Source organism: Thrips palmi, unplaced genomic scaffold (assembly GCF_012932325.1).
Source record: "Thrips palmi isolate BJ-2018 unplaced genomic scaffold, TpBJ-2018v1 HiC_scaffold_8, whole genome shotgun sequence".
NCBI lineage: Eukaryota > Metazoa > Arthropoda > Insecta > Thysanoptera > Thripidae > Thrips > Thrips palmi.
The window spans coordinates 3,842,708-3,867,820 of NW_023144635.1; the positions used below are offsets into that span (position 1 = coordinate 3,842,708).

General features: G+C 62.5%; 1 protein-coding gene across 1 annotated transcript; it reads left to right on the plus strand.

Moving 5' to 3' along the window:
• The first annotated feature begins 1,451 nt into the window (after positions 1-1,451).
• Positions 1,452-24,863, plus strand: LOC117653054 (LON peptidase N-terminal domain and RING finger protein 3). The gene is made up of 12 exons (XM_034398410.1): positions 1,452-1,959; positions 6,185-6,328; positions 6,411-6,580; positions 16,684-16,802; positions 20,213-20,299; positions 20,498-20,750; positions 20,837-21,042; positions 21,125-21,245; positions 21,348-21,504; positions 21,889-22,073; positions 22,186-22,382; positions 22,492-24,863. The coding sequence occupies exons 1-12, from the start codon at positions 1,646-1,648 to the stop codon at positions 22,702-22,704; spliced, it is 2,166 nt and encodes a 721-aa protein (XP_034254301.1). The 5' UTR covers positions 1,452-1,645; the 3' UTR covers positions 22,705-24,863.
• Positions 24,864-25,113: the final 250 nt, after the last annotated feature.

Genomic DNA, 25,113 nt, shown 5'->3' on the forward strand with positions numbered 1-25,113 from the left:
CCGACTCACGTAAAGTTTTGTCGCATTTACGAAATATCACGTGAACCGACATGACGTAATGGCGGCAAAATAACTGGATTAGGGCGTCTCTGTTTACCCCTAATCACGTCACCATCCCCTCGTTATGTAAGCCCTTTGACATCCTCGCGAGAGGCTCGGCCGGTCGGCAGGGTGGCCCACTGTGTGGCGCTGCAGAGGCCGCCGTCGTGGCGCCTCGCCACAGTGGGCCAGAAGACCGGTGGAGGCGCTCAAAATCCCGGACGCGTTTTGAGCTCCAGAGTCGCTAAATGGGATTCGAACCGAACGTGTGACCCCACCAATGGATTGCTCTCTGAACGAGGAATCCATCGGTGGGGTCACACGCTTGGTTCGAGTCCCGTTTAGCGACTTGCAGCTCACTGCACCTGCGCGACGACGCCTCCTCGCCCCCCGCGGTCCAGCGGTGCCGCGACCGGGACCCCTCCCCTCTCGCGCGGCGCGGCAGCTCCGCTCCGGCAAGACGCACCTCGAGATAAGGCGGTGCGAGGCAAGCCAGGCAAGCCAGGCCGGCGGGATGGAATTATTTGTTCTGATTAGGGTTTAAAGTCGAAGCCGCGAGACGCGCCGCCTTGTCAGGGGGTTACGCAAACGGGGCTCCGCCGCGCCCCGCAGCGCGTGGACTAGCCGGCCATTATCAGGCCGCACCTGTCTCCCTGCGCAGGGCAGGGCCGGGCCGGGCCGGGCCCCGTCTCATCGCAACGCCTTTCCTTGTTTTTACAAATGGATTCTGCGGCCGGCGGCCCGAAGGGCCCGAAGGGCGAAGCCGACGAAGGGAAGGACCACAAAGCCGGCCTCGTCGGCTTGTCGGTCGCTTTGAAGGGCTCATTGCGGCACTGCCACGGCACTGCCACGCCACTGGCGGGCTGCGCTGCGTGGTCCGCGGTGGTGGCGCAGCCCCGCGCACCGGCCGGCCTCAGACCCGCACCTAGCGTCGCGCCGCCCCGCGCCGCCCCGCCGCGATCCTCCCGCATTGCCGCCATCGCACCCACACACTGTTTGTTGTGAGCAGTGACATCGTAGGGCCCCGTCCGTAACGTGACCGTTATATAAGCGTGCGCGCTGCCGCCACGCCGCGCCACGCCCCGCGGTGCAGCCGTCTCTCTCGCCGGCGTCGCGGCGTCTCTCTCGCTCCGTGGAGCCCGGCCTGGGTAGGCCTGGGCCTGGTGTGGCCTGCAAGACTCACAGCCACAGCACAGCGTGGTGGCGCGACGCGGCGACGCGGCGACGCGGCCCCCTCCCTTCCCGGCCGCACTGCCGCGCTGCCGCGCGCTCGGGGAGCTCGTGGAGGGAGAGGGAGAAGAGGGAGGCCCCATCCCGGCCCGGCCACGGCCCGGCCGCCCGGCCCAAGCCCAACGCGGAGCGAACGCGAAGGCGACCGCGGCGCGGCCGACCCGGCCAGTTGGCGTTGAACCGATGACGCGCGCGGCCGGGGCCGCCTTGGCGCGGACACAGCGCGCCAGTGAGCGCCGCGTGCTCTCGTAGAGCGTGCCCTCGTAGAACGAGCGAACAACGCGCGGGTGTTGAACGCGAGTGAAGTGCCCCTGTGGATTACCTTCTGCTGCTGTGCCTGTGTGTGCGAGTGTGTGTGTCATGTGCTTGTGAAGTGATGGAGTCTTTCGAGCGGATGGTGGTGGACCATCGCGGCGGATCGACGCCCTCCGGGTCGCGCGGCCCGCCGGACCTGGATCTACTGCTGCGCTACGCGGACGCCTTGGCCAAGCTGGGCCGAGTGCGGGAGTCCCTGCACGCCTTCGACCGCGCCGCGCGCCTGGCCGCGCCACAGCATCCCCACGGCCAGCACGGCCAGCACGGCCATGGCCAGAACGGCGTCGCCGTCGAGCGCCTGCGTCCCCTCGCCAGCGCCCTGCTGGACCAGGTCGGCGGCGTGGCGGCCGGCGGGGGCGGAGCCCACGACGCCAGGTCAGTGTGATGAACGCGCCCTGCGCTCTACTTTTCTATGTTGAAACACGCCCAAAGCGCCCCCGACGACAGCGCCTTGTCTGGTGGAAGCTAGGCCGTCGGTCTGGCCGCGGTGCCGCCCGTGTCAGTGACGTCTTTGAACCGCGGCGCGCGGAGGCAACGACCGCCGCGCCGGTGGTGCCGGCGGTACGGCGGTGCCGGTCCTGTACTGTACTAACCAGTTCCGGCGTCGCGGCGTCGCGTCGCGTCGACCCCTGCAGCGCAGCATCGCGCCGCCGCCCCGCGCTGGCGCCGCCCCCACCCCCTGCTGTCTGTCAATCCGCGCGGCAGCCAAGCTGAAGCTGAGGCCGGCGTGGTCCTCGCGGGGCGGCGGGGGCGGCGGGGGCGGCGGGGGCGGCGGGGGCGGCGGGCGCATCCCGTCGGCGAGGCGATGACTCGCGCGTCGAGCCGCCGCGGCCCCCGCGACCCCCTCCACGGCCGCCCGCGCCCCGCCAGGCTGCGGAGGCCCGCTGCGGGGCACGGTCAAGGTTGGTGTTCGCGGCCACGCGGCTGGAGGGGGCTGCTGGATCGCTGGAGCGGCCCGGGCTGCTGGAGTGGAGACTGCTTGTACTCCCTGGAATGTGCTCGACCCGCGGCCGCTGCAAAAGTGACGGGGCGAATTGTAGCCTGCCCCACCCCGCCCCGCCCCGCCCCGCCCCACCCCGCCTCGCCGCCCCGCCTCACCCCGCCTGCTGCCTGCACCCGCCGCTCGCCATGGTTAAGTTGATGACACGCCAGCCGGCGGTCTGGTTCCGAGCAGTGCCTCGCCGATCTGCCTCCCTCTCATGCCCATGAGTGCGAGAGAGACAGAGCGACGACAGCGAAGAGCGGTTGGGCTTTTCGGAACGCTGCGCTGCGCTGCGGCCGCCTGGAGCGATGGCGCCTTATCTTTATTTTCGAAAGACCACTGATTCTGATTACGTGTCGGCTCGTTCGTTGCTCGTTAGGGTCGTTGAGACGCGCGTTGAGATTGTGCGTGTCTGCCGAAGTCGTAACTGCCGTGTTTGCCGGAGATAACTCAATAATTTGGCCGGGCGGGGGAGGCAAATGGACGAGAGACTATCTCAACCGGACCGAAGGGAGGAGCCGCCTCACCGCCCGGAGGGAGGAAACTTCACTCCCGAAGAAAATTCATTTTCTTCTCCTTTGCAAATCCGAAAAGGCCCGCGGAATCGGGGAAGTCCTCTTTTTTTCTGGGCGTGTCGTGTGCTGCGTCAGCGGGCAACAGCACGGCAACAGCCTCGGCCTATCAGCGTCGCAGTTCGGCGGCGTCGGTGGCAGAAACAGCTTCGCGTCCTGGCTGGCCCGCGCCTGCTAGATACGGCGTAATGCCCTCTTAGCTAAGAGGTGTTCGTTGGCACACCTCTCCTCTGTGTCCCTCTCCTCTGTATGTGTGCGCTCGCTAAATGGAAGGACAATGAGCTGCTTCTCGGAAACGAGACGTGGGCGTTGATACGTGCATCAGCGGCTTTGGGCCGCGACGCCGCGCCGCGCCACGTTATGTAAGCCGGCGACAATGCTGCCGCGCGCCGCTCCATGCCGCTCCATTCAGGGAAATTGTGTGTCAGTGTCAATCACAATGACGCACATTTTGTTGTTCTTTCCGTTGTGCGCGCCGCTCGCCCTCCTGCCGTTCCGTCGTTGGAGCACCTCGTCGAGGAGTCGGCACCCTGAAGCGCCTCTGGCTCAGGAGAGCTTCCAGGTGTAATCCTCCCCTTGGTACTAGGAAGGCGGCGCCTGGAAGGTAGACAAAAGGCACTACTTCGCCCCTGTAAACAGGCTATTTGCAATACTTTACTCCCCCCCCCCCGAGCAAAATTCTGGCCCCGCGCCCGCTCTGGTTCGTGAGAGAATTCGCTCTGGTCGGCGACCGCGAACACTGCGGGGCGTTCCTATCTGTGACTTGCGCTGTTCTATCCGCGGTACCGCGGCCGATGGGTTCCGCCGAGGAGCACTCATTCATTTGGGGCCTGGAACGTGCTCTTGCCTGCCGGGTCCGTGGTCCGCGCCGGGAGGGTACCCTCTTAACATCGCCTCGTACGTGCCTGCGTACAGTGCGCCGGCGTGAGAAGGCAGGTAGTCTTGATTCAAGGCCTCAGCTTAAAACGCACTCAAATCCCATGAATTTGCACCGAGTCTTTGAACGAGAGACGAATCGCTTTGCACACCAGGAAATCGGCCACTGGTTTAATTGACTTGATCCAAGTCTGTACGTACACTTTGATTCAAGGCGGCTTGCTATGGTTCAAGTCGAAAAACTCGAAAACTTCGTGGGATTTTAAGGGGTTTAGGCCTCGAAACAGGAAAACCTCCCCTTATGTGGGGTGTATTTAGACTTTGTTCAAGTCCATGTAAACAAAAAGCCCAAGTCAAGTTTGCCTCTAGGGCTCTAATTAGAAGAGTGTACCAAACTTAGTTAGGAGTAAGAATCCATACTCATACCGTTGAAATATTCTCCTCAAGGGTTTGGAAGCCATGAGCGAAAAACTGCACTGTGTCAATTACTTTCAAAATGGCGGACCTGGGGCAACCCTGCGTTTCTCTAACTCACCTAGGACTCTAAGGTGTGGGTGCTCGGCGCGCTCAGTTGCCCCGCGGTGGCGCTCGGCGCGGTCACGGCCGGGTGGATGACCCCGCGCCGCCGCGCCGCGTTCCAGGCGTCCGAGTCGTCCTGCGGACCGATTCCGAGAGTCGTTTTCGCCGCTCCGTCTCTCTCGCACCCGAGCGGAACGCCCCATGAGTGCGAGAGAGACGGAGCGAAGGCGCGAAAGCAATCCGCTGCCTGGGCTGCCTGGGCTGCCTGGGCTGTCTGCCCCCCCCCCCCTTCCTCCCCCCGCGTACCGCGCGGGCCCTCTGGCCGATCAGACGTGAGCTAACTAGCAAAGCGAGCAAAGCGACTCGCGGCGGCGGGGCGGCGGGGCGCGGCGTTAGCTGCATGCAAAGCAAGCGGCCGAGGCGGGCCTCGACAACCAGACAACGACACATTGTCGCCCGGCAGGCCCGGCAGGGTGGCACAGACGGCACGTGTGTGTGTGTGTGGGGGGGGGGGGGGAGAGCAACCAGCTCAAAAAAGACGCTCAAACAAGAAGCTAGCAAACTTCCTGCTGGTCATTTGCATTTTCAATTCACGTGTCTTTCGTTTACGCGGGGCCGTCGCATTTTTTTCGGGGGGGAAGGAGGATGTGTATTGAGTTTTAATTTGTATTTTCGGTCAAACTGTCCTTTGACAAAAGGCTATAGAAAAATTCTTCTGCAACACTTTTTGTAAACAAGTTCTTTGCCCCCTCCAAAAAAATCTCCAAAATTCCACCTCTATTCCTTTCGGCGTGTGTGTATGGTTGCCGGTTTACAGATCAGTGCACCGGCGCGGTGCGAGTGACGGGCGTGGCGTGGCGTGGCGTGGCGGGTCCGTTGGCGTGAGAGAGTGAGCTTCATTAATACACTCCGGTGGCCGATCTACATCAAACTCGAGCAACACGTGTCTGTTGCCATTTGTAGTGCGAGGCCGGAGACGCTTGAGTCGTGCCGTGCCTCGCCACGCCACGCCACGCCACGCCATCGCCATGCCGGTCGTGGCTGAGTCATAAATGCAACATATTGAGCTGCGATAAAAAGACGCCAGACTGGCGGCGCCACGTGCTCTGCGTTCAGTATTAACCTCCAGGCCTCAAAGCGATAAAAATCCCCATTTGCATTTCTTTCGAGATTTTGGTTTGGAACATTTCGGGTGGGGCAACCCTGGGAACATTTATACGATCCCCTCTAGGATCTAATGGGTTTAATAGTTTTGTTTCTTTTGATTGGCCCGAATTTTTATGGCAACCACTGCCGTTGGGACCAAGGCAGCGTTGTAAATCTTAATGTTGTCCCCTGTTCGAGCCCAAATGACGCGCCGACGCCACTTAGAATAAGGGTAAAATAAATTTAAACATTGCATTGATTTGCACCATAACCAAGTCAAAGTAGGCGCGTGCCACAGGACGTTCCAAGCGCCTCCACTGTTTCTCACGCCGCGGCTCATTGTGTAAACGGTGCATTTCCACTCGCCCGGTCTGCGAGGCTGTGTACTATTACGCAACAATGCGATTAATAACTACAGTAATATTTTAATTTTGTGCTGTTGAGGTGCTGATGGTCGCCCCTGATTCCTGTCTAATAATAACCGTTGGGTTGGTTGGGTCCGCAGGCCGAGGGAGTTGACCAGCCTGACGTGCCCGGCCTGCGACTGCGTGCTGCAGTGTCCAGTGACCCTGCCGTGCGGACACACCAGCTGCAGGCGATGCCTGTCCGGCCGCGATGCCAGGCTCACCTGCCCCAAGTGCCCCTACAGGTGAGTGAAGGAAACAGGAGCACTCTCGGAAATGTGTTTGTCTTGACGGTCGGTGTTTGAACGTGCGTTGTTGTGCCCCCAGGACGGCGGCGGGCGCGCAGGTGGTGACCAACGTGCTGGTGCAGCGGCTGGTGGAGCGCTGGTGGGGCCAGGAGCTGCGGGCGGCCCTGCTGCGCGACCAAGGCAACGCCCTCTTCCACGACCGCCAGGTGCAGGACGCCCTGCGCAAGTACGACGAGGCCGTGCTGCTCGGTGAGTGCGCCTTGCTTGTCCCCGGCCCACAGTGCGCAGGCGGTCAAAATCCCGGACGCGTTTTGAGCTCCACAGTCGAACCGAACGAGTGACCCCACTAGCGGATTCCTCTCCGAACGAGGAACCCGTTGATGGGGTCGCACGCTCGGTTCGAGTCCTGTTTAGCGACTCTGGAGGTGAAAACGCGTCTAGAATTTTGGTCGCCTTCGCCCGTCTTCCGGCCCACTGTGAGGAGAAGTGCGAGAACAAAACCCAGTTTAAGATGAGCCCCGCGGCACACGGCGTGGCCTGGCGGCCTGGCGACCTGTCCAGCCGGGCTGGGTATTCGCGGCGCTCGGCTCGTCGTGTTTGTCAACACGTTGTTTATCTGGCGACCGGACTAAGCTGCTCACGACGGCGGGGCGGAGAAGCCGATGCCGATTGGGTTCTGGTGAACGGGATGAGGCGACGAAGAGTTTTCCCCGCTTCTTTGCCTAAACCTGACTAGCACACTGGTGCTGCGTGGCTGCGTGCTGCGTGCACCCTCTGCCGGACGGCCGCACGGAGCGGAAACTGCCGCGCCTTTGATGCTGCCGCGCTGCCGCCCGTTCCACCAAACCTTCTTTTTTGGCATCACGGAGGTGCGTGTGTTTTTTGTTTCTTCACGTTTTATTTTGCTTGTGCGTGCTGCTTGGGCCCCTCTGGCCCGGCCCGGGCCTGGCGTATCATGGGCACGGCCGGAGTCTGACAGGTGGTACTGCTCCCGGGCAAACCACTCTGCAGCAAGGTCGAGGGGGCGGGGTGTCGTGGAGCCCGCCCCGCCTCGGCCCCGCCTCGGCCCCGCCATCGCCGTGGCCCCGCCGCCTCGACCGAGGCCCACCTGGCGGCCCGTCGCCCGCGCCATCGTCGCCCTGTCCCTGTCGCACCTGCACGGCGCGCCCCGCGGCCCCGCGAGTGCGAGAGAGACACGGCGTGCTGCCCCGGCCGCCACACTGCCACCGGGCCGCGCCAGCACTGCCGAAAGGCCGAATGGTCCGGTCCATTCCCCACGTGCCGGTCGGCCGACCGGGTTCCCGCTGGAGCGTGGCGGCGCGGCGGCGCGGCGTGAGCGTCCGCGCCGACGTGCGTCATCGCGGTGGTTTTGGGCGAGCGGCGCGGCGCGGCGCGTCCTCCGCGGTGATGTCACGGCGGAGGCGTCGCGTCACCGGGGCGGCCCGGACGCCGTGACCCGGGCGTCGTCGGGCGTGACCGGGGCGCGCGCTTCGTTGCCAACATGTAGGGCGCGACCTGGTTCCACCCGCAGAGCGACGAGCCGTGCCGGTGGAGGGCTCGCCATTGCCGCCCGCCTGGTTGCAGCTATCGATGTCCGCCACCAGATAAAGCGGGAAGCTTTTGGAACCGCCACTAGACCCGCGAGCCCCGCGAGCCGCCAGCGCTCGGCCTACACTGTCCATTTCGTCCCAGCCGAGTCGGCGGCGCGGCGCGGCGGCGGTCCCCGATCTTTGCTCTTTGAAATCCAATCCCAAGCGGCGAATGAATGAATGGAGAAGCTGGCTCGCCTGGGCGGCCAGGCTCGTGGCTCACCGCGCCAGATCCGCGTCCCGCGTCGCCCCGCGTCGCCGCGCGTGGCAGAAACAAAACAGAGGAGACTGGGTGCAGGCGGTGCAGGAGACAGGCGGCCGACCGGGCGCTTCGCTAGCTTCGCTAGGCTCCTCGCTCGAGGCATCAAGTGCCGCAAAGAGCGTTACATAACGCGGCCGTCACTCCGCGTCACTCGCCTCGCCGCGTTGCCGCCGATTCGCCGCCCGGCCCGACCTTTGCTGGCTCCGAACGGCACCTGTTTTCGGCCGGAACGGAAACCGCCGACTACGGCCGAGTGCCGACCGACTATCGCCGAGATACCCGCTATCGCTTCGCGGCCGCCGCCGTGGCGGTAGGCAACCTCGCGGTCTATGCGCGCACGCGTGCGTAGCGGGATGGCCTACCCTGGTGGAGCCAGGCGCCGTGGCGGTAGGCAACCCTCCGTCATGTCGCACACGCGTGCGTAGCGGGATGGCCTACCCTGGTGAAGGCAGGCGCCTAGCCCGTAATGGTAATGGTAATGTGGCGGTAGGCACACGCCTGCGTTGCGGGATGGCCTACCCCGGCGGAGCCAGGCGTCAAGCGCTCCGTGTCGCCTACGCGTGCTGGCAGCGGTCGCCTCGGCGGCAAAGTCAGCGACCGTCGGCGAAGTCCGCCGTCACGCGCGCTACCCGCCGGGCCCCACCACGCGTGCCGCTGGCGTGCCGCTGGCGTGCCGCGGGCCCTCGGCGACGGTGGCGCCCCCGCCTTCGCCGCCTTCGCCGCGCCCGAAGAAGAGGCCCCAAATACACGTTATGCAACTCGGCGGGCGGGCGGCGCGGCCGGGCCTTGGCGCGCTCTGCCTGGCCGTGCCCCGCCCGGCCGCCACCGCTGCACTGTAAGGGCAGGCCGGCGGGGCGAGGGCGAAGGGCGGCAGGGCGGCGCAGGCGGTGCAAAGTCTGTTTGCATTGGCCGCGCCTCCGCGCCGCCGCGCTGCGCTGCGAAGGGCAGTGAATCCGTATTGGACGGGTGCCTGCACGTGGCGCTTCGCGGCGTGGCGCGGCGTGGCGCGGCGTGGCGGCCAGGGGTTTGAGGTTTACATAAGCATGCGCCATGCGCCGCCATCGGAGGCTCGGGTTTTCCTCGTGTTTTTTTTTCGGGCCGGTGTGGCGCGGCACGGCCGACTTAGCTGCAGTTTTGTCTATGGACTCGGTCAATGTTTGCGCCGGTTTCATATATTTTTCATTTGAGTCCGTGCGCACTTGAGTGCCGGCATACCGGCCGCCTTTTTGTGTTGGTGGTGATGAGGTCACGGGCTCGCGGCGTGAAAGAGAGAGAGAGAGGGGGGGGGACCGGCAGAGGTGTGGCGTGGGAACATTTTGCGCCGCGCTGTGTGGCTTCGCTTGCTTGGCTCGCTTCGCGTAGCTTGGCGGGGCCAGCCCCGGCGAGCCGGCCGGGCCATGCCGCGACTCTCGGCCGACCATCTCCATTCAACCGCAACTGCATTTTACACTCTTGAAACGAGGCGTCCCGAATGTGCGAAATGCGTCTGGCAGTGTGGGCGCCGAGAGCGCGGGGAGTGGGAGTGGGATTGGGGTTGACCCGCCGATCGCATCGTAACCGCGTTTCGGAACGCTGCCAGCGCGGCGGACGGACGGCAAGCCCTTGATCGCGTGGAAAGGGAAAAACTGTGCCCCTTTTTGTCGGAACCCTTATGTCACCGGCGCGGGAGGGGAGGGGAGGGGAGGGGAGGGGAGGCTGGCGGCGCGGGCCGGCAGGACGCGATTGGGAAACGCGGTGGCGGGCGGCAGGCCGTCCGTAGGGCGGCCGGGGCAAAAATCACGCAACTGACGCACGCCTGGAAAAGATACGTAACTTTGCTTACGAAAACTCGGCGAGGCGAGCGTGGCAGGGCACGGCGCGGCCCCTCGCGTCAGCAGTGACTCGCAGTGACTTGTCACGAGCCGTTTGCGGTCAGCCTACTGCGCGCCTACCGGTGTGCGGGTAGTGTGAGGTACGGTGCACCGCTGCTTGACATTTTCGAACCGAGCTGTTTTATCCCGAAAGATGCCTCGGCCGCCTCGGGTCGAACCGGCTCCGACTAAGAAATCCGAGACCCGAGAATCCAAACCCGAATCCCGTCTGTGGCACTATACAGTTGGTGGGCGTTGAGAGGAGAAGACGCCTGCTGCTGTCGCTTGAGCCCGTCCCATCCATGTCCCATCTCATGATGATGATGATCCCATCCCGACAGTGCCGGAGTGCCGGCAGTCCGGGGTCCCGGGTGTCCTCGGCAGATGGCGCCACCGTCGCGCCACTGGCAGCCACTGGCAGCCACTGGCTGGCACTCCGCTCGTTGTTCCGCTCGTAATTCGTCGCGCATGACGAGATCGTCCAGGCCGTTGAGTGATTTATTCTTAAATTGGCCTAACTCGGCTCGTGACGCAAGGCGGCGAGGCTCGGCGCGTTACATGGCGTGTTTGTCCGTTTGGGCCGTAACCGTCTCGTTTACGTGGGCGGCCGCCCCCCTTCGGGCCTCCAGGGGGCGGCCACGCCGGCCACCCCGCGCCCCGCCGCCAGGGCCGAGGCCGAAGTTACTCCGGATGGAGTGTAGTCGCCGACGGCAACGGATGGGCTGGCCAGGCTGGGCTTGGGCTTGCCGGCGACGAAAATAGCGCGCGGAGGTGCTGCGCGGCCGCAGTGGCGTGGCGCTGCGTGGTCCAGCGCCATCCCCCGCCCCGCCACCGCGACGTTGTCATGCGCCGCGCCGCGCCCGGCCACTTGGTCTGCACTTACTGTTGGCGGGGCGGGGCGGGGCGGGGCGGGGCGCCGCCGGCACTACAACGAGGCTCTCTACGAGTAGCGCGTCCTGTCGGGCCCCTCACGCGCCACGTCCCGTTGTCGCCGTGCCATTCAGCACCATTCAGAGGAGCGCCTCGTCGCGCTGCCGCTCCCGCACTGCGAGTGCGACAGAGACGGAGCGGCGGGCCGACCCGACTCCTCCCTCGGAATCAGCCAGTGTGGGGTCGGTGTAGCCATGGTGTAGCCAACCAAGATGGAGAGGCCATGAGCGCCCGGCCCGAGGAGCGCCATTAGCTGACTAGTAACTTATGTTTGCCTTGTTTTCTGGGTGTAGGTGCCATCTGCTATGCCCCCCCCCTCCCCGATTGGCGTCCGCGTCGGCAGGTACACCACCGGCCGCCCACTCGCAGCCTCCTGCCTCCTCGCAGCTGCTGGTTCGAGCTTCACGCTCGGAGCAGGGGCCGGGCCCGCCGGGCCGTTGCCGGCAGCAGAGTCGTTCTCGTCGCTCTGTCTCTCTCGCACTCACGGGGCGCCCCGTATTGGCGCGAGAGAGACTGCCGCGCCAGTCTGCCAGTCGGTCGCCATAATGCTGCGGCCTGTGGCTGTGCCTGTGGCTGTGCCTGTGGCTGTGTGGCCCGGTGCATAACCAGTTTTGTCACTGCACGCGCCCCAGTGCTCCCGTTTCGGCGTTGCCGGCGTTGCGCGAGTGACGCGAAGGCGCGCCGAGGGGTTACGGCGTGTGAGGACCAAATTAGTCTTGCCCGTTCCGTTATGTACCGCGTGGCCGCGACGCCAGGGTCCGTCTATATAAAGGAAAAGGGGCGAGAAGCGCGACAGGCGCGTCCACTGCTAATCGCTCTGTAATCAATCGCTTACATAATGGCCCAATTTTCTCAGCGGATTGTTCCCATGGCATCAGGTGGTGTCGCCTTACGCGCCGGCGGCGGCCCGTGCAGCCCGCCCCGCCCCGCCCCGCCCCGCCCCCCCCCCGCCACCCCGCCCCGCCCCGCCACGAGCGCGCTCCGCTGCGGGCCCAACTGACCAGCTCAATACGCACCTCCCCCTCCCTTCCCCCTTCCCCCGCTCCGGTGAGTCTAGCGTGATGTTACCGCTGGGCCGCGGTAGGGCTTCTCGCCGCAACAGGTACTCCGTCTCCTCTTGTTCGATCTTCGCCTCCTGCCGGCCTTCGGTCTTCTCGCTGCTCTTCTTCGTCTTCCTCATCTTCCTCGTGCCGTCTCAGCCGCGGGTGCCGTGCCGGCTGTGCATGGTTCCCGCTTGCGGGCGGTGCGCACTGTGACAGCGCCGGGGTGTGACGGTGTGACCGCTTGTGTGACGAGCCGTGACACGATCTCGGCACGTCGGTCGTCGACACATCCCGCGCGGCCTGCACGGCCTGCACGGCCCGGGCTGGTGAGGGGCCGGCCGGCCGCGATGGCCTGGGCTGTTACATAAGCGGCGGGGCGGGGCAGGGCGGGGCAGGGCGGGGTGGGGCCGCGGTGGGGCCTCTGCCGCCCGCCCCGCCCCGCCCCGCCACGCCCCTCTCTCCGGGCGGCGCACTCCGGCACCTGCACTTGCATCTGGCCGTGACCCCCTTGGCCATGCCCGGCCGAGCCTCGAGCACGGCGTTACGTGGCGGGGAACCGTGTTACCGCGTTACCTGCCCGCGCGTCGGCGGCGTGCGAAGCGAGCAACGCGTCGGGGAAGAGCAGCGAGGGGGAGCCGCTGTCGGAATCGATTTGGCGGGATGGGACGAGGCAAGTCATTATGCTGCATCGCTGCAGACCGAGAGTCGTTTTCGTCGCTCTGACTCTCTCGCACCCATACGGGCCGACGAGAGAGACAGAGCGACGAAAACGGCTCTCGGTCTGTTCTGCCATTGCCGGCGCTGCGGGTTATGGACCGTTCGCAGTGGAGTGCTTGGGCAAGCAGCGCAGTGCGGCAGCGCGGGCAGCACGCCGGGGAGCGGCTATGTTGCGCCACTCCGGCTGGCCGGCCCGCTGGATCGACATCGACAAGGACGTGACCCCGCGTGCCCCTGCCCTCGCCGCCAAAACAACTGGACCCACTGGAACGCCTTGGCGCGTCTCGGCGCGGTGCAGCAGGCTTCCGACGTGCTCGCAGCGGCCAGGCCGGTGCGGTGCGGAGTCAGTGACCTGGAGGCCGTGGCCTGGCCGGCCTGGCCGTGGCCGCGTTCAAGGATACGGGCCGCGTCCTTCGACGCCGAGCGTTCCGGCCGAAATCGGTCGCGTTCACAACCGCCAAAATTTAACCGTGATGTCACGTCAGCGCTGTGCGCGTTGAGACAACCAGAAGCGTCAGAGGCATTGATTGTCAAGTTGAAAAGTAGCCACTTCTTTTTTTGCGGTGCTCGCCTTTGTTTAGGCGGCGTGCGGTGTGCGTGTGTGTACGACACGACGACGCCGCCCTGGTGCAGGGCGGGCGGGCGGGCGGCACACTGCACACGTGTGCGAATCCAGGCGAAGGGGCCGCCTCGGGTCGTGGGTGGGGCGCCTTGCCGGCCTACCCGGCCTCCTGGTCACCGCACCTGCGCCGTGCCGTGCTGCGCCGTGCTGCTCCCCTTATGTAAGTGTGCGCCTCAGTAGATGCAGGCCGTTACGTCGCCTTGTCGTCGTCGTCGGCGGCGTGAAGGGTTTATTCCTGCCGCTCCGTTTACATCGGCGGCCCGCCCCGTCCCGCCCCGTTCCGCCGCGTCTGCACGGTGGCGGCGGTCATTGCGTGGCGGGGCTGCTGCGGCGGTAACGCGGCGGTGCGCCTCCGCCTTACGTAAGGGCCGGCCGTGACCTAGGGCAGCCGCACGCGATGCGCCGCCAGCGCCCTACACCGCCAGGCCACCGCCAGGCCACCGCCAGGCCACCGCCCGCTCAGGACGAGGACGACGGCGCGACGACGGCGGCGCCCCCTCCGCCCGACCCGTCGGCAGCGCGGCGAAAGTGGCTGGCTGCCGCTGCCTGCACTCTGGAGGCTGGAAGGGGGCTGACATTGACCTTCCCGGCCGGACGTCTCGACGGTCTCGACCTGCAGCCCGCGACCGCCTCTGCGACCGCCGGACGCTCCAGTTGCGGCGTGGCGGCCGAGGCTCCTTTAGCGAGCGATCTAGGCGATCTAGGCACCTAGGCGTGTAGGCGGCCCACGAGACTGCTCCCCTCGAAGCGAGTCCCGTTCGCTGAGGCCCCCGAACCCCTGGCGGGCGGGCTGGCGGGCTGGCTGGCCCTAGGCCTAGATGACGCGTGCCGCCTCGGCGACGCGCTCTATCGCCAGGCCAGCAGCGGCCAGTGCGGCCCGCCCTGCCCGCCCTGCCGAAACCGAGCTGTTATGTAATCTTTCGCGCTTGCTTCGCGTTCGCTCGCATGGTGTCCTCTGCCGGCCCCTACCGGCACACCCCCACCCGCCCCCACCCACTCCCCCTCCCCCAATCGGGGCTCGGCGCGCCCAGTCCAAGGACTGCTGCCCCCGCCCCCCGCCCCCTCCGCGGGGAGGGGCTGTAGCTTCACTGTGCTTCACTGTCAATGCGTCGCCGCGGCCCCTGGCGGCCCCCCTGGCCACGGCCCGCCGCCGCGCTCAGCGGCCGAGGTGCCACTTCCTTTTCGGCTTCCTCCAGCTTGCCCGTGCGTGTGGGCGGTGTGTGTGAGTGTGTGCACGTGTGTGTGTGTGTGGGGGGGGGGTATCTTGCCCCGTGTGCCGAACGTGGAGGACGTGGAGGGTCACGCGACTATAGTCCGTGACAACGTTTCTGTGCAGAGACCTGGCTCGGGCCGTACACTTACAGTCAAAACTCGGCACCTCGGGCATACACATGTGTCCTGAAGGGAAGGGACACATGGTCTGCTCTACTTTTGTACAGTCGGTACAGTCCACAGCATTTTTGCCTCGGCGACACGCAGGGTGGGGGCGGGGCCGCCTGGTGACGGTCGCGCCGTCTGGTCCTGGACCTTCTCGGAAGACGAGCCGAGACTAATTAGCATAAATCTAGGAAAATTAGTTTCTAACAACTTGAGAGTAAAACGCAAAACATTTTTGGATTCCTTACAGAATGGAGAGTAAGAGCATGTTTGAACCATGTTTCTACGACGCTCCGTTCGAATTTTAGCCGGCATGTGCTTCGTTTGAACACCTTCTTTAACGGGCAACTACGTCCTTCAAAATCATCGTAGAAACAAGTGACTGGTATCTTTTTTCTTCTCTTTGCACGAGGATGAAGAATATGACCTCCAAATCATTAAAAAATTAACCCTAGCAAAAATTGAAATCGGTACTAGGCGCCCCGCCTCCTTTGGGGATGGCAGGTAGGCCGACCCTCCTTCCCCACAGCACGGACCCTCCACGCTGAACCAAGATGCATTTGCGTAGTGACTGTACGCCCCAAGCCAGGTCTCTGCACAGAAACGTTGTCACGGACTATAGTTCGGCTAGGCCGGGCTAGGCCTAGAGCGGCCCAGAGGGCCCGGCGGGGCGCTTCGCAGCGCTGACGCGTGCCCACCACACTGGGCCCGTCGTACGTCACTGACTCCACCATCTAAATTGCCGACCAGTTTTTTTCATTCCGGTCGGATCTCATTTTTTATCCACGTCCAGGGTCTCCTCGCTTGTTCCTTCCAATTTCGTTCCGATATGACATTACTCCTGCCGCTCACAAAAAAATATATAAGCCCAAGTGGCGTAATGACAATAATTAGGCGTCCTTGGAAGTGAAACGAAGCGAGGCCGAGTGGGCGAAGTGGGCGAAGTGGGTCTGATCGGCGCGTCCCGCGTCCCAAAGGTCGCTCGCGTCGCGCGCCTCGAGGGAGGAACGCCGCGCGTTTACGCAACGTTTTTGCTTTCGTTTTCGTTTTCATCTCGGCGTTGTTAACGAGCCGAAACCCTAGCTGGCCCTTGATTAGCACCCACGACCCAATTTTCTGCGCCGTTTCCAGTGGCGTGTGCCGCCGTGCCGCGCCGTGCCGATGACACGCACAATTTACGTCAAAGGCAGTAATGACCCAATGGCGGGGCTCTGCAGAGAGATTCCTCACAGCGATATGCCGTCGCTCTGTCCAGGGCGTGGCAACGCTGTACACCTATGTTGACGCCATGTTCGACCCCCCCTTAAATCATGGTTCTTTTCAAGGAGATACTCTCTGAACCCAGCAAAGGAATCGAATGAAACTTGAGTGCGGTATCAAGTTAAAAGGTCATATTAAAGTAATAATCAAACGAGAGCACACTTACGATCAATTCACTCCTTGAAACCGCGTCGCGAAAACAAGAGAAAAATTGGGTTTTGTTAAAATCGCTACAAGAAAAGTGTCTACTTATATTTTCAAAACGTTAATCTTGGAAAGTTTTTGGGTTTTTGAGTTGAAACCTGGCCTAAACACTTCCTCAATTCATATAATATCGTAATAACAAAACAGCTTGGCTCTAATGGACTTAGTACTTTGAATCTCGTCGAAGTAAACTAATGTGCTAGGGGTGGCCGAACATGGCGTCAAGAAAGATGCAGGGCGTTGCCACCCCCTGCTCTGTCTCTCTCGCACCCACGGGGCTTTGCTCGGGTGTGCGACAGAGACAGAGCGTGGAGTCATTCTACGCGGTGCTACCCGCGACACCGGCAGTCGAAATAGAGCGTGCCGCTTAGCGCTGCGTGGTCTTGGCACCCGCTGCCCCCCCCCTCTTTTTCGGCAGTTCGTTACGTAACGTGGTGACGCGGGGCGCCGGGGGATCCCATTGGATTTGTGTCTTATTTGCCTGTTTGGTTGTTCCAGCGCCCGCCTCGCCCCTGCTGCGGTCCAACCGCTCCCACGCGCTGTACTGCACGGGCCGCCACCAGCAGGCGCTCCAGGACGCCGACGAGGCCGTGAGGCTGCGCCCCGCCTGGGGGAAGGTGAGTCCGTTCGGCACACTGAGAGTCGTCTTCGTCGCTCTGTCTCACTCGCGCTCGTCCCGTACAGGTGCGAGTGTAGACTCCACACTGTAGAGGCCAGAGTGGCCGAGGAACCCCAAGCCGCCAAGTCCGACACCCTTTCGGGTCGGGGCTCGCGATTTACTGCGCGAGTTGAGCAATATCTGGGCCGCCGCGCGAAACGCGACGCGGGTCCAAAGAGGCCGCCCCGCCCCAGAGAGGACGGCCGGCGGCATTCGGAAGTCCTGGCCGCTGCCAAGAGCCAGGCAGACAGACAGATGTGGCGCCGGTGCACGGCCGGTGCACGCGAGCAAGTGAGTAGGACGCCGATCCGTCTATCCGTCTCGCCTGGTTTATTGCCTCCTCGCGGAAGGCGGCGCCGTGGCCCGTGGGCTCGCAGAGGCAGCGTCTCGTCTCCATCTCCCTCGCACCCCCGCGGGACTGCGGGACGCCCCAAGAGTGCGAGGGAGACGGCGCGACGAGAGCCCCGTTCGGAACCAGCCCGCCGGCTCGCCTATCGCTTGCATCGTTTGAATGACAATAGAGACACGTGCTCTGTCGGCGTCGTCGCGCGGCATCAAGAGCAGCAACAACAACAACAAGAGTGCTGCCATGATGGACGACGCGGAGGACACGTTTTTCCTCCCGGGGCCGCGGGGCCGCGGGGCCGCGCGCGTGAGCCGTGAGGTGTGGAGTGCCGTGTGAGACAGTCGTGGTGGGTGTCGGTGCGTCGGTCCGTACAGGAGACTGATTCCGAGAGTCGTTTTCGTCGCGCTGCCTCTCTCTCTCTCTCTCTCTCTCTCTCTCTCTCTCTCTCTCTCTCTCTCTCTCTCTCTCTCTCTCTCTCTCGCGCGCGCGCGCCTCTACGGGACGCCCCGAGTGTGAGAGAGACGGAGCGATGAGAACGGCTCTCGGAATCAGTCTGCAGGCGTGGCCCAAACTGATGAAGATGGCGCTCGCTCCCATTGGTCAGCAACCAGAAACCAGCCGGGAGGGCCGCGGCCGCGGCGGTCGGGCGGACGGGCCACGGGCCGGGCAGGCAGGGCGTGCGACCCGGGCCGACGGGCCGACGGACGGGCAGTGCCGGCCAGTCAAGTTAGCCGTTGGCTGTGTGTAACGACTCGTTATCTCACCGCGAGCGGCGAATTTGAACTGCATGGACTGCACGGCGTAACGGGCGTTGGCCAAGCCAGCCAAGCTGGGCAGGGCAGGGCAGGGCAGGGCAGGCGTTACACCAGCGTCAGAAAGGTGAGACGCTATCCGCGCTGCATCGCATCCTGGAGGTAGCTGGAGGTACCTGGAGGTGCGAAGCGAACGGAGGCGGGGCGTCACAACGGGGTCGACGCGATGCCTGCCGTATGAGAAACTGAGAAATGGGCTTGGCGACAAAGTGCAGCAAAGTGCACCGGCGAGGAGGCTGGCGGGGCGGGGCGGCGGGAGGGGCGGGGCAGGCGAAATGAGCTTAGCAAGCTTGTTGCAAGCGCATCCTCGGCGTGCATGGCGGGGGCACTATTACGTGAGCCACCCGCCCCGCCGCGCCCCGCCACGCCCCGCCAGCCCTGTGACTGGCACTGGGCGTCCTCTGCTCCGCACCGCGCCGCGCCGCACTGCAACGCGATGCAGCAATGCAGCGGGATGGGGTGGCGTAACTGTCCGCCCCGATCGGTACGCCGCGGCCGCGACCGACTTCTGGTTAGATCCAACTAATTTGGCCGCCCCGCCCCGCGACCGTCGCTCTATCGGGCGGGCCGCTCTAAACGGATTAGGCAGCAGTTCGCGTCACTTTCTTAACCTTGGGGGTTGCGAACTTTATTGAGCTTCAGTTTCGTTACCTAACCCTGCCGGCCGGCCGCTGCCGGGTGCCGGGCGGTGGCGGCAGTGCCGGGACACGGCGTGACCGCAGAGTTCGGCGAGCTCCGCGCTCCGCCACCTTGGCGGCGATTCGCATTTGCATGTGAGCCGCCACGCCGCCACGCCGCCACGCAACCGAAAGTGGAGGGCCCGATCCCGATTTCGGAGCTGACGCGACGCTCGTCAGTTTCGTCCGGTCATGCCCGGTTCTGCCTTTGGCGCGAAGGAGGCGCTCGTGGCCGTGACGCCGCGACGCCGCGACCTGCCCGTGCTCCATCACTCACCGAAAACCTGACGCGGCCGGCCGCCCGGTCGGCCTCCCTGCCCTCGCGAAACAACTCGCCCGAGCCGGGCCTCCTAATTATACCAAATAAAATGAGACGGCGGCGCGTGGCGCTGCTCGCGTCGCTGTCCACCGTGTCCACCTGCCACACGTGGTGTAGGTAGTGTAATCCCGCCTCGCGGACCTGCCCCGCCCCGCCGCCCGCTGCCCAGTGATCCGATAGAGGGCTCGAGTGTAACTGGGCCTTCCTGACGTAACGGCCCGGCCTGCCTCTCTGGGCGCGCCACTGCGGGGCCCACTGCGGGGCCCACGGCGTCGTAATGGCCAGCACGCCCTGGCCGCCCTTCCCGCGCCAAACGGCAAACCCAAGCAACCTAACCGTGCCGACGCGCTGGCCGCCCTTGGCGTGGCCTATCCCTTTGCGTGCGATGTCCGACGCCCCGTCATCGGCCAGGCCGCGGTGCAGGGCCAGGCAGTCCTGGCCACTCTGCGGGCCATCCTTCCGCGGGGCAGCGCGCTGCAGAATGATAGACAGTCGTTTTCGTCGCTCTGTCTCTCTCGCACTCATGAGGCGTCCCGTGCGAGAGAGACAGCACGACCGCGACGGAACGACTCCCGGAATCAGTCTGCTGGCCGAGGCGGGCCGAGCCGGGCCTAGCCGGGCCGGGCCACGGCGCCTCGCGCACCTAATGGAGTGTGTCGGCCAGCTGGTTGCGCACTGGACGCCCAATTGCACAGAACAGGCCGACGCGGCGCGACGCGGCACGCCGACGACGCCTTCCCTATTGCACGGCGCGCGGCGCGCTGCGCGGGCATGTCGATCGGGCGGGCCGTCTCGAGCTGTCAGTGCGACATGGACTCGGGCCGCACACGCACACACACCACACGCACACGGCGCGACGCGGCGGGCTATTTATGTAAGCCCGACGGTTCGCTTCGCGCACCATCGGCAGCGCGGCCACGGCGGCATGCCTTGTCGGCCCGCTGGTCCCGTTTTGTCTCCGGCAGCAGGGCGAGCAGGGCGAGCAGGGCAGCCAGGCTAGCAGGGTGGGCGGGGTCACGACCCTCTGCTGCAACAAAGAAACGGCCGCGACGCGCGATAAAAATAGGCGGCACGCCGAAGCCGAGGCCCGAACCCTCGGCTCGGCCGAATCGAATCGGACTAGTCGTAATCGCAAGCCGCGTCGCCGCCATCGTCCTCCCGAGTCGGTGAACACGGCGGGCTTGTTGTTGACGGCGTCCTGTTTGTTTGTTACAGGGCCACTACCGACGGGGCGCTGCGCTGGCGGCGCTGGGCCGCTACGAGGAGGCCCTGAGCGCGTTCTGTGCGTGCGCCGCGCTGGACCGCGGGCCTCCGGGCGGCCAGGGTGCCGGCCCGCACGCCGTGCGCGTCGAGGTGACGAGGGTGCTGCACCGCCTGCTCACCGCCAGGGCGGGCGGGGCGGGCCAGCGGCCCCCCCGCGGCGCGTCGCGGCCGAGCGGCCTCTGGGGCGGCCACTGCGGGCAGCGCGCCGCGGCGGCCGGCCGGGGCCTGGGCATGGCGTGGCGCGCGCCGCCGCCCTGCTCCTCCGACTGCGAAGACAACTCTTCGGACGACGACTGCTCCGCGGCCAAGGCCACCGTCAGGGGCGGCGCCAGGAGGCCGTCCAGGGGCGGCGACAGGGGGGCTAGCGGCATGAGCCACGCCGCGCACCACGGCCTGCTCCTCCAGGACCTGGCGGGCCTGCCCGCGGACGACGACCCGTACCTGGACTCCGTGCTGGACCGCGTGTTCCAGGACGTGGAGAAGCTCAAAAGTAAGTGGCGTTGCTGGCGGTGTGAGGGCACTGGTCTCTTCTGCACCCTCCCCGCTAACGGGAACCGCTTCCCTCCCTTCCCACAGGACTGGACGGCCGCGACCCGCCGGGCGACGTGCTGACGGTGGACCCGCGGCTCGTGGACCACTCCGAGCTGGACTGCGTGCTGTGCTGCCGCACGCTGTGGAAGCCCGTCACCACGCCCTGCGGCCACACCTACTGCTGCATGTGCCTGGACCGGTGCCTGGACTACAGCTACTCGTGCCCGCTGTGCATGACCTCGCTGTCTGAGGTGAGTGGAGTGGGAGTGCAGTGCAGTGATTGGTTGCAACCCTCGACCGGCGCCACGTGACCCCTGCTTGTCCTGCCTGCAGTACGTGGCGGCCAGCCCCCGCAGCGTCACGGAGTGGGTGGAGGCGGCACTGCGGCAGGCGGCGCCCCGCGAGCTGGCTCTGCGCCAGGTCACGCACGCCCAGGAGCTGTCGGAGCAGGGCCCCTTGCAGGCCGGCGCCTTGCAGGCCGGCGCCTTGCAGGCCAGCGCCTTGCAGGCCGCGCTGTCGCCCCGCCGCGGCGCCGCGCCCTCACTCGGCATGCCCGTGCCCGTGTTCGTGTGCACCACGGCCTTCCCCGGCGTGCCCTGCCCGCTGTACGTGTACGAGCCGCGCTACCGCCTCATGGTGCGCCGCGTCGTCGAGTCGGGCACCAGGACCTTCGGCATGGCGGCCTGCGTCTACCGCAGCGGCGGCCCCGACAGGTGAGTCAGCGTCACCGTGCTGGTGCATGCCATTCGACATTCGGTTACTTTGCAACGGTCGTCGCACTCTACAAGGCACGGCGTCCCGGCGTCGCACAATGGATTTGCCAGAAAAACGGCACCGGACGCGTTTTGAGCCTCACACACGCTAAACAGGACTCGAACCGAACGTGTGACCCCACCAATGGATTCCAAGTTCGGTGAGCTATCCGGTGGGGTCACACGTTCGGTTGGAGTCCCGTTTAACGACTCTGGAGCTCCAAACATGTCTAGAATTTAGGCCGATTCCACCGGTCCTCTGGCCCACCGTGCGTCGTAGCGTGGTAAAGCCTTCGGTAAGTTCTGGGCGCCGCTGGCGCCGTACTGACCTCTTGTTCTCCGCAGGTACGCGGAGTTCGGCACGCTGCTGGAGGTGTGCGACCTGGTGCGCATGTGCGACGGCTCGTCCATCCTGAGCACGCAGGGCTCACGCCGCTTTCGGGTGCTGCAGCGCGGCGAGCGCGACGGCTACGACGTGGCCAACGTGCAGCTTCTGCACGACGAGCCCACGGCCCCCGAGAGGCTGCCCGGTAAGACTCTCGTTTCATCTCGCTCGGACCGTCAGGCGTCTGGGGTGGCGATTGCGACCCCAGACCCCGCGCGCTAAAGTTTTGACAAGCAACTCTCTCTCCGTGTGCGCAGGCGTCCGCCAGCTCCACGCGCTGGTCCGCGCCAAGAGCGAGCTCTGGCTGTCGTCCATGGGCAAGGAGGTGCGCGCCGAGATCGAGCGCTCCTTCGGGGTGATGCCGTCGGTGGAGGACCGCTGGGAGAACAGCAGCGACGGCCCCGCCTGGACGTGGTACCTCCTGGCTGTGCTGCCGCTCGGCCCCCAGCTGCAGGTGCGTAGCGCGTAGCGCGTCACTCCAAGTGCAGTCCCATTCGCAGTGCAGTTCGCACCACCTGGCAGTGCACGGACTTCCCTCACGGTCCCTTTCCATTGCCTTGCAGGTGGGCATCTTGAGCACGACCAGCGTGGAGAAGCGGCTGCGGGCCATCGACAAGACCCTGGACCATCTTGCCCAACGGCTGCGGACTCCGCGGCACTCTCACCCCCACCCCAACCCCCATCCTCACCCTCACCCTCACCCCAACCCCCACCCCCATCCCCATCAGCATCCGGAGCCTCAGGCGCCGCCCCAGCTGGACGCTTGGTCGTCTTGACACCGCCTCGGCTTCGGCGTCGTCTTGCCCCCCAGGACTGCCAGGACAGTGCGCCTGCACGGCCTGCACGGCCTGCACGGATGGGTGGAGACAGAGTCACCGCGCCGTACTGCGTGCTGACTGGCTAGCCGCGGGCCTTCCCTGGCCTTCCCCAGCCCCAACCTTCCCCGTCCTTCCGCGTCCTTCCCCGTCCTTCCCCGTCCAGCCTGCACGTCCAAACGTCGGCATGGGGGTTAGTGGAGAATACCAAAGTTACTTTAGTTGGACGATGGTGGGCAGTTGCAAGCCACACCTCAGTTCTTGCTTGGGCCAGAAGGAAGGATGGGATGGTGGAGGTGTCAGTTCCACGCATCCTCTGCGTATGGGTTTCTAAACTTGTGTGATACTTAATGTATTGAATGAAAGCAAAGAACTGTCAAGTCCTGTTTTTAAACATGGGATCATGTCAACATTGTTTTGACAATGAAGTAGTATGTAATAGTCACTCCGTACAGTTAAAAAAATTTTCAAGTTACTGAAAATTTTGATATATTGGGGTTTGATTGCCCACTTTAAGGCATTTTAATTGGTGCTTTAACTGAATGGTTTGTTTGATGTGTGGCAAATTTAACTAGCACAAAATAAGAGAAACGGTGTTCTTATCTTAACAGAAAGATGAAGGCTGTGGAAATATTGTTAAACTACATGGGAATATATACCAAACAGTCAAAGTTTTGAGTGCAAACACTCTCCTCTATTGAGGAAACTTGACTAGGATAGACCAGTGTATAAAGTTAAGAAATGTGGAAGGTGAATGGTGAGCTTGTAAGTTTTTCTTTGTGCTGTGAAAGAGAAAGTATAAATGTTATGATGAGGCTTCATGAGGGGCTGTGAAAACATAACACGAAGCAATTCAATTCCAATCCTATTGTAGGCATTGTAAAGACTGTTCCTTTTTTAGCGATTTTTTTCCGGTCCTGAACCACTTTTGAAGCAAGCTTAGTTGGGTGTTGTCTTTCTGTTTATGCCAATCATTATTGATGGGTGTGTTTTCACAGCAATAAAAATTGTAAATCTAATTTAAAGATTTCCACTTTTGTAGATTATATCAGAAAAATTAGATAGTAATCTTACAGGTTTCTGACATTTAGTCAAATGTGTAGGATGATTGTTTGATGTTTTCTGATAGAGTTTGCTCAAGTGTCAGTGATTCTTTGAAGATAACTGCTCATGTTTAATTAGATATCAGTTTCCTCATCCCCATCATAAACGTAACTGAGTCTGTGATGTGTTGTTGATGTGCTCCATGTGTGTGGGAGGAGCCGAAGCTCACCCTTGTTTTGTGTAGACAGCATCCTGTTTTTTCTTCTTTTTTTTTCATTTTTGGAATGAAATTCCAAAAATATTATTTATTGATTCCTTTATTGGCTTATTCAACATTAAGGTGAAGTTTATGTGTAGATTTGTGATGTCTGTTTTTTTTTAATCCTTTAGTTTTTGTGTTGAATTTCTCAATGTAAGCGAGAAACTATTTTATATTATTACAAAACCCTATTGTGGCAAGCTAAGTTAAATATTGTTTGTCTCTCAGATGGTATGCAATAGACTTTAGAACACTTTACCTCATCTGTTTTATTTTTGTGGTACTTTTAAGAAATGATATGTAACACATAATTGTGTATAAGACTTTTAGGAAATTTATGAAAGTTTGTGATTACAAACACAAAGAAATGAAAGTTAAAGCATTATTTCTAGTCATGTAGTTTTCAGATGCAATAACAAGTTTCTAATTCTATGGAGAGAGCTTTCTGTAATACTAGTATTTAAACAATAAAATCTTTCTTGCGTTGGGATTCAGATTGGAACAGGAGAAAAATTTGCCCTGTCATGAAAAGCTAGGGTCTAGTTGTATATTGTAAAAGTATAGGCTAAGCCTTGCAAATTCAGTACCTATTTTGTATTTTTGTCTTGATAAATCAGGGTTACTTCCCTCTGAGACTCACTTTATTGTTCTAATTAATCGCTATAGGAATGAAAAAAATGAAAAACTTTCAGAACATATGTGATGAACAGAGCAAACTATAAGTCAGTATTTAATTATGCCAGCTTCGGTATGTGTGAATAAGCAAGATTATAGTGTACCGAATGCATCAATAAAATTTATCTACTTGCCATGCAAATCTTTCACTTTTTCATCACAGCATTGCACATAGCATTAATGTATTTATGCTCAAGAGTCATGCTACGAACACTCAGCTCCTATTTTTGCACCTTACTACCTTATCATGTTAGTCTAAGTGCTTGAACCCTAAGATCCCTGTAAGGTGAAGTGTTTTACTATGAAGTGTTTACTATGGGGTCGTAATGGATCCAAGGGACTTAAAATAGAAAGATCAAAATCTGCCAACTTTCAGAAACTCTTTATTAAGC

Excerpts from the sequence above, each read along its gene's own strand:
- LOC117653054 (XM_034398410.1), top strand. The coding sequence starts at position 1,646 with ATGGAGTCTTTCGAGCGGATGGTGGTGGACCATCGCGGCGGATCGACG. Across the intron at positions 1,960-6,184 it reads GGCGGAGCCCACGACGCCAG|GCCGAGGGAGTTGACCAGCC; the intron begins GTCAGTGTGATG and ends TTGGGTCCGCAG. Across the intron at positions 21,043-21,124 it reads GCATGACCTCGCTGTCTGAG|TACGTGGCGGCCAGCCCCCG; the intron begins GTGAGTGGAGTG and ends TCCTGCCTGCAG.